The sequence below is a fragment of the Antrostomus carolinensis genome, unplaced genomic scaffold, assembly GCF_000700745.2.
Source record: "Antrostomus carolinensis isolate BGI_N321 unplaced genomic scaffold, ASM70074v2 scaffold30232, whole genome shotgun sequence".
Classification (NCBI taxonomy): Eukaryota; Metazoa; Chordata; class Aves; order Caprimulgiformes; family Caprimulgidae; genus Antrostomus; species Antrostomus carolinensis.
Window position 1 is genome coordinate 12,404 of NW_010300661.1, and position 7,951 is coordinate 20,354.

General features: G+C 45.2%; 1 protein-coding gene across 1 annotated transcript in view; it reads left to right on the plus strand.

The window, feature by feature from the left end:
• RBM19 (RNA binding motif protein 19) overlaps window positions 1-7,431 on the plus strand; it is a gene marked incomplete at its 3' end in the record, with an annotated part of 19,550 nt that extends 12,119 nt beyond the window's left edge. Inside the window, exons 16-20 of the mRNA XM_029083812.1 lie at window positions 1,281-1,438; window positions 2,732-2,792; window positions 4,473-4,552; window positions 5,795-5,850; window positions 7,315-7,431. Coding sequence (XP_028939645.1) covers window positions 1,281-1,438; window positions 2,732-2,792; window positions 4,473-4,552; window positions 5,795-5,850; window positions 7,315-7,431 — 472 coding nt within the window. The remainder of the gene's footprint in view (window positions 1-1,280; window positions 1,439-2,731; window positions 2,793-4,472; window positions 4,553-5,794; window positions 5,851-7,314) is intronic.
• Between the last annotated feature and the right edge of the window lie 520 nt (window positions 7,432-7,951).

The following is a 7,951-nucleotide window of genomic DNA, read 5'->3' on the forward strand; positions in this document are numbered from 1 at the left end:
GAAAGACAGCTCTTGGGATGGAGCTGGGGGGGTCTCTGCACACCCCTGGCCCAGTGCAGGTTCCCCTCCTATGAAATAAGAGGAAAAATAAGCCTAGAAAAATCGCTGAGGGGGGTGTTAATGCCAAAGGGAGACGTGCAGTTTGCCCCTTCTGAGCACAGCATCAGCTGCTCTGTAGGGGTTGAAGCTGCTCTGAAAGACGAGTGGTCTAGTGAAGAAAGGAGTTGGTAAGTCAGTGGGTGAGAGACAGCAAGAGAGCTCGTGTGTATTCTCTGATGTCTGATAAGGGCCTAGTCCCACTGTAGCCTCTGCTTCAGTGTGGCTTTAACAGATCTCTCCTCTCCCCTGTGTGTGCTCGGTAGCTTTGAGGGCTTCTTCATCACATTAAGTAGAGTAGAAATTATTAAGCCATTTTACAATTTGGGAAGAGCAATATTTGGGAAATAGATGGATGGAGAGAGACAAAATGCAGTTGCCAAAGCCTTGCTCCTTGCTAAGACCAACCACAAATACCAGCAGGCTTGCCCATTGATCACCTGTGTGGTGTCCAGGTTTCTGTTAACTTCCCAGCTGTGGACAGGTGCTCACAGCTCCATCGTGGGGCTTGGGTGCCCTAGAGGAAGCTGTTGCACTGTCTGCTGAACTATGGCTTGATTACTTGGTTTTCTTTTTATAGATTTGCCTTTGTAGATTCCTAAAGCAAGATTTGTACAAAATAATGTGCGTCAATATTGACCTGAGTGAGATTTGTGAGTCTTGGAGTATCAACCCATGGCTCTGAAAGTGTTATTCCTAAAACAAGGCCCTTTAAGACCACATCCTCTGTGCTGGGTGCAGTTCTTTGTTGCTCTTCAGTATGTGTTTGGACTTTACAGGTCATGTTCCTTCACATACTGATGGGGATGTTGTTTCACACCCTGCAGATATGTATTGGCAAGAGATGAGGTTCCAGAGCAGCGAGGAAATTAAGCAAGTTTGGGGCCCCTTTGCTTAATTGAGCAGGTGTCTGGCTAGGTTTGATGTGAGGGTGTTTGAGGTGCTGGGGAAGGAGGTTTGTGGGGTTTCTACACTCAGAGTAGGCAATATTTTAGTTTTTATGGGGATGTATTTATATACTGTGTGTTGAGCTTGCTTCAGTCTATGTCCACCCACAAAGAGGTTATAAGAGCGGTGACCTGTTGCTGCTGGAGCAGTAACTATGAGCTGGGATAGTGGGCAAGCTCCTCCAAAGTTTGGCTTTATTACATCTTAAAAAGTTGGGCTTATTCTTTTTGTTTCAGGTGATGACACTGACACAGCTCTAAAAGGCTCAGGGGAAACAGCAGCACAGGAAGAAGAGGAGGAAGAAGAGGAGGAGGAGGAAGAAGAAAGCATTCCTGGGTGTACCTTGTTCATAAAAAACCTGAACTTTGCCACCACAGAAGACACACTGAAGGAGGTGAGCTGTAAGGGAGGAGGGGGGGACTGGGTTTTGCTTAGCATGGTCTGAAGTGGTTAAGTGTGTGTTTGAGGGCCAAACTGAGATGCCTGATGGAGTAAAACCTGTGCTCCCAGCATGGGCTAGAGGAAAGGGATCTAGTCTGCTACAGGAAACAAGGGGCAAGCTGTTCTCCACCTCTCTTGTGCTGAGGGTAAAGTCTTTAAAGGAGTTAAATTGCAACAAGTATGACCTAGTGGGAGATGAAGGAGCACTGGATTGTACTGGGATTGGGAACCTTAGCTTTGGGGTTTCAAGTGTCAGTGAAGATAAATGTATGTGAAACCATTTTGATGGGGTTTAATTCCACCTCAGGACAGGTGGAGGCAGTAGGAAATCTTTGAAAACTCAGTTCCTGTGCTTTCTGTAATGCTTCTCCTTGGGACAAGCACTTGTGCAGCTGTGCTACTGCTTTGTCTGTTAAGGCAATAACAAAATAAGTGATGGTTTCACTGAAATCTGTTTTTCATCTAAGCTTTTACCAACATTGAGTTGTCTGTGCTTTACCTCAGCAAAAGACTTGGGAGAGATCATGGGGTTCCTAAAGCCATGTGGATATTAATAGCAAAATAGGGAAAAGCAACTGGGAGTTCCCATCTCTCCCACTTTTTGTAACCATGTGAAAAGACATGTTTCATGGCCCAGGAATGTTGTCACAATGTCAGTTCATCCTGGACCCGTGCTCCTCCACCTTGGGACTGCAGTACTAGTAGAAACCCTGATCCAGTTTCATCTGGGACAAATGTAAATGTTCAGAGGAAGATTGGGACTTATCCCTTCTTCTTTTCCTGCCTTCTGGCTGCAGTTTTATGAAGCAGTTGAATAGATGGCTTGTCACTGTAGAGCAGCCCCTGCTACCCTGCAGCCCCTCCTTCATGGCTTTGGAAGGAGCTGTATTCAAGGGGCATCACAGAAGTCACCCACCACTAAGGTCATCACCTGGGTGTGAAGGTGTCTTATAATCCATAGTATTCCTTCAGAGCCATCCCAGATCCCTGTGCAGTTTCTGAGGAGTGGTGGAGGATTTCTGGGAACGTGTGTATTGATTTCTTTAAAAGTCTGTCAGTGGATGGGTGTATGTTTGTGCAGAAATAATCTTACAAGGCACAGCTGCACCGACTGCTTGTCAGGTGTGTGTTGGGGGAAGGTGGGCCTGCGAGCGTGTGCTCCTGGCTCTGGAAGAGGGCCACATTGTCACTCGAGTTGTAAGCCTGTGACAAAGGGAACTGAATCACGTGTCCAAATTCCTTGCAGACGTTCTCCAAAGTGGGAGCTGTGAAGAGCTGCACAATATCCAAGAAGAAAGACAAAGCAGGTACTCTAGATGTTGCTGTTCAATTCCTTCCCTCGGCTGGTTGCTGAGGGCTCAGGTGTGGCGTTGCTTTAGCATTCATCCGGCTGAGCATTTGTGTTCTCGTTTGTGAAATCCTTAGTATTTCTAGAAGTGTGCCTGTTGAAATGGCTGAAAGCAGCAACCAAAAATACCCCGGGGGTTCAGTTGAGAAGGTTAAGCTCAATTGTGGGATTTGTGGAGACTTGGCCTTCTCTTGAGATCAGGATAGAGAAGCCAACTCCTTCAAGATGACAGAAGAGAGTAGGATGCAAGTTGAACAGAACCGGTGCCCTGCGATGATTAAACCTGCACACAACATATGTTATCTGAGATCTTTAAGGATTCCTGGCTGAATGCTGTGCTGAGTGGGCTCTGTTTGCCCTCTGCCTGCGGGATCCCAACCCAGCAGGCTGTTCTGAGGGGTGGTTATGCCTGTGGCAGTGACTGCCCTCCCTTTCTGGGTGGTTGGACAGGGAAAGGTTTGCTGAAGGCAAATGCTGGCTAGATGATGGGCTGTGTGTTCTTACTGGATTTTAGGGAGTTGCACAGCTTTATGGGATTTTGCCTTAACAGGATTCCTCTTGGATGGGATGCTTGAAAACTTGGATGTACTGAAAGAAAAATCAATAAAGCAGACTCTTCAGTACTGCTTATGTGTCTGGCTGCAGGTGTGCTCAGGACCAGGCAACAACAGCATTTGAACCTAGGCTGATCTTATTCCACCTACCAAACTGATCCCTTTCTGTCGCTGTGGGGTGACCTCTCTAACTGGCATTGAGGTTTTGAAGGTGGAAACTGGGTGTTATGGCTTTGCTTGTGGATTCTTCCTCACCCAGCCTTGTTTATGGCTCTCGAAATGGTGACTGTGTTCCTCAGGAGTGTGTCAGGACTGTGGGTGCTGCAAGTGTAATAGTTGTCTCCTCCTTTCACATGGAACCAGCAGCTGCCTGCCCAGGTTTATAGAAATATTAGCTCTTTTTGTGCCTTGCAGACCTCCAAGGCACTTTGTCTCTCAAATGAAATGCAGGGCTTGCACTTGGTGATGATGTGGAATACAGCACATGACAGTCCAAACTGAAACAGATCTCAAATGCTCAGCTCCCAGCAGCGGTCAGTGACTGCTGGTCAGGTGTTGGCCAAAATGAATTTCTGAAGGGCTTGCAGGTTAGAAGTGTCTCTTTTGGAGACCAGACTGCAACCTGCCTATTGCTGTCCTGCAGCAAAAGTCACACCCATTTCTGGGTAGTTGGAGAATTTTCAAAATGAAGGTCTCATTTCACTCCTGAAGAAATAGTTCTGTGTATATCCATAAAGGCATCGCTTACCCTGGCTGTGACTGGCAGTTGTTTTGTAGGACTTGGTGTTTTATTGAAGGAGGTTGCACTGAAATTATGCAAAGCAAAAAACTAATCAGTTTTGCATGCAACATTGGTTATCTCCTCTTTGACATCAGCACCAAAACAAGCTGTTCTGGAGCAGCATCTTGCTCAAAGCAAGTCAGGAATGGGGGTGCTCATGAGGAGTGTCAGAGGCAGGGCATGGATGTGCTGGCCCTTTGCCTGGGTATTAGTTTTTGTCAGTTTTGGCAATCAGGGCTTGTTTCTGGTGAGTTTTTAAATCTCTTTCCTGCTAGTTTAATGAGTCTCCTTTCTTTTCTGACAGGCACTTTGCTTTCAATGGGCTTTGGATTTGTGGAGTACAAGAAGCCAGAGAGCGCCCAGAAAGCCCTGCGCCGGCTCCAGGTAAGCTTAAGCATTGTCAGTCCAGATTTCTTTCCAGAGGTGGTGGGTAAAGGCTGTGGTTGAACCATGAGGTTTAAAATGTAGCTGAGGATGTCAGTATTATGAGTTACACTGTGCAGATGAAGAAGCCTTTGAAATGAACCAGGTTTGTGAGGAAAGAGGGTGTGTAAAGGGACAAGACCTCATGCCAAAGAGTGTTTCCTAGTGCTAATCCAATATGGAGGTGGTAGAAAATGTGCAGTGATTGAAATTTAATGAGTTTATTCTACGAGGTTCCCTTTGCAGAGGTGACAGGGACCCACGCCCCTATTCACAATGAGAATAAGGATTGCTTAGTATTTAATGCTGCAGAGTTCAGCTCTACTCTCTTTGAATCTGCCATTGCTTCAGGGTCTTCTATCCTCCTGCCTTCCCTGTGACACACGCCACAGGGTTTGGCCACACTCTGAAGGAATAAATCATTCCCTCTGCTGCTGCTAGACCAGCAAGTGATCCCTGTATAGGCAGATGTGAAGGAATTACTCTCTGGAATCTGTGTGTGTTTGTTCAGTGACCACAATCCATGAGTCCCACCTTCAGCATGTGGTCATTTCACATTCCACGGCCTAGGTAGTCTTGGGCTAGATGTGTGTTTCTCCATCCTTTTGAAAGGCAGAATCCTGGGGGAGAAAGCAGGAAAACAGGTATTTTGTGGAGGGACTGAGCAGCAGGGCTCCAGGATCCTGGTGTAGTGCCTTTGCATGTCGTATACCCTGTCAGGGCTGATAAGGCAAGAGGCTGCTTGGTTTTGGTGCTGAGCTGCAGGAAATTCTTTGAGGCACAGGAAGCAAGAGTTAGAAGACACTCTTGCTGTGTTGGCTACTGACAGCCAATGAGACATCCCTGGCTCAGTCCAGAACAAATAAGAAGACAGTCACTGCCTTGGAGAGTTTACAGTCTAGAGGGAGAGGAAACCGTAGCCCAGGGTAGTGAAGTGCCTCATCTTTGCCAGTTTAGTGGCAGAGCTGAGGTTGATGGACAGCTAGATCAGGGATGTTGGCTACTGCTTCAGTCAGCCAAGCTGTCTTCAACCTCACATCAGAAGCCTTGTATGAGTGAAAAAAAATTGGCAGGGAGAAGGGGAAGAATATATATGGGAAAGAGCAAGACGTGAAATGCTGTGCTTGTATTCTGGGAGCTTGAAAGCTTTGGTGACTTAGATTTTTTTTGTTGTTGATTTTATTTCTTCGTTTTAACTTCTAGGGCTGCTCTGTAGATGGTCATAAGCTGGAAGTGAAAATCTCAGAGAGAGCTCTCAGGTAAAACTTCTATCTCACCTGTGTCACGTGGTTATATTTAAGGTGCAGTAATGCTTGGCAAGTTCTTAATTTCTTTCCTAGTGTGTCTGCATCATTAGGGGTGTGATTGGTGGTGCTCTGACTGTTTAACACATCAGCCTTTGTTGTGCTTTACTCAGAGTCACTTTAGTCAACTGTACTTGCAAAAAAAAATTATGAATAGCTGATGCAAAGGTGTTCACTCACTAAATGACATATTTCCAGTTAAAATCCCTAAGCAGCATGCAAGAACCCCAAAAATGAGCCCAAAGTGAGATCCAAGTGCTTGAGTTTTCTTCCACACTCAAGGAAGAGACTCCTCAAAACCTCTGCTGTGGTGACAGTTTGGTCAACATGGCAAAATCAACTGATAACCCAAGTTCCAGTGGGTTTAAAGAATTCTTGAAGACAAATATTCTCTGGGTAATGAAATCTTTTAGCCTAGTTCATCAGGGAGAACAACAGCTGAAGAATAATGTTCTGCTGCCAATTCTGATCAAATCAAGACAAATACAGCGTGGGGGTTTTTTTTTTCTTGCTTGAAAAAAAAGAAATTAGATGTAATTTCTTTTGTTTGGGCTGTCAGGTGCAGAGGAGATGGTTAGTTGTGGATGAATTTCCTTGCAGTTGGGAGTCCTGCTTTTTAGGGTTACCTTCCTAGTTTTTATTCAGTGCAGAATCTTTTCAGTAAGAAGTTGAAAATTAATCCAGATTATTGAAGGTGAATGTTGGCACCTAAAAACTGTCCTTTAGACACTTTGGAAACTCTACCAGAGGCAGAGTCTCTGAAATGTCAAAATTTCTTTGAAAATTTGGTCCCTGAGGACTGGAAGCAGTCTGACATCTCTTTGCACTTTGTATTTTAATTCTTTAATAGACAGTTTTCATCTATTTTAGTTTCTAAAATCCCTTCAGTAGGTGTCCAGCCTACAATGTGGGATGCTTTGCTTTATGAAACAAGCTGCTGGGTTTTGTGTGAGGTAAATTGTTTTCTTGTTCAAATGTAATACAATTCTGAAGTTAAATAAACAAACAAACAAACTTCATTTGCTATTTTCTAAGCCACTAAGAAAAAGAATAAAAATTAGCTTACATTAAGCCTTTTTTTAAAAAAAAATATATCAAATAGTGCGTTCTGCTGGCAATGGAATGGACAAGATTTGATGTCAAAAGAAAAGTTGGTGGCAGATGTGAGTCCAGGCCTGCTGCCTGAGCTCACCTGAGGCTGCCATCAGCAAACTGGAAACTTTGATTTTCAGATGTAGGATTTAAATCACTTAAATTCATTCCTTTTCTGTGAACTGTATGAAATTCCCATTGTCACCAGCAAGGACGTCGATGTGAGTTAGCTGGCTAATTCTGCATTGCTAATTTTGACGGAGCCAGAAGGCGACGGGTGTTTTGCTGCGTGGTGATCCTTACCTCCCCTTTCTATTGACTTCATAGACCTGCTGTGAAATCATCTCGAAAAAAACAAACTGTCAAGAAGCAGAAAACTTCCAAGATCTTGGTCAGAAACATCCCATTCCAGGCCACCGTCAGGGAAATCAGGGAACTCTTCAGGTAGGAAAGCGCTTTCTGTCGGGTCTGTGAAGCGCTCGTGGCTGGAGCTGCTGTGATTTTCATAAGGGATCTTGTTATTGGATCGTAAATATTGTGTGTTGTTTTCTTTGTGGAAGAAAAAAAGCTTTTACTGAATGTAAATACAAATGGCTTGGCAGGTTATACTGGTGTAGAAATTCTACTGGTGAGACAGACCCATAAGCCAGAGTTTTGGCTGGAGCCAGTGTGAGCTGTCAGACTTGGTGGCCCATCACCGTGCAGCAGACATCCGTGGAGCTTCCAGCTCTCCCTACCTGTCAAGTAAATGACATAGCATTGGGTATTTTTTTTTTTCCTCTTGCCTGAAAGACATGCAGCAGCTTTCCTGATGCTCAGCACACCTGGCTGGGGAGGAGCACTGAGAGCTGCTGCAGACAGCTGGTGTGAAAGGTTTTAGCTGGAACTGGCTCCCTCCTCTGTCTCTCTTGCCTGTGTGATGGTGTAGCTCCCTTCCCCTCCGTGGCGTAGCTCCCTTCCCCTC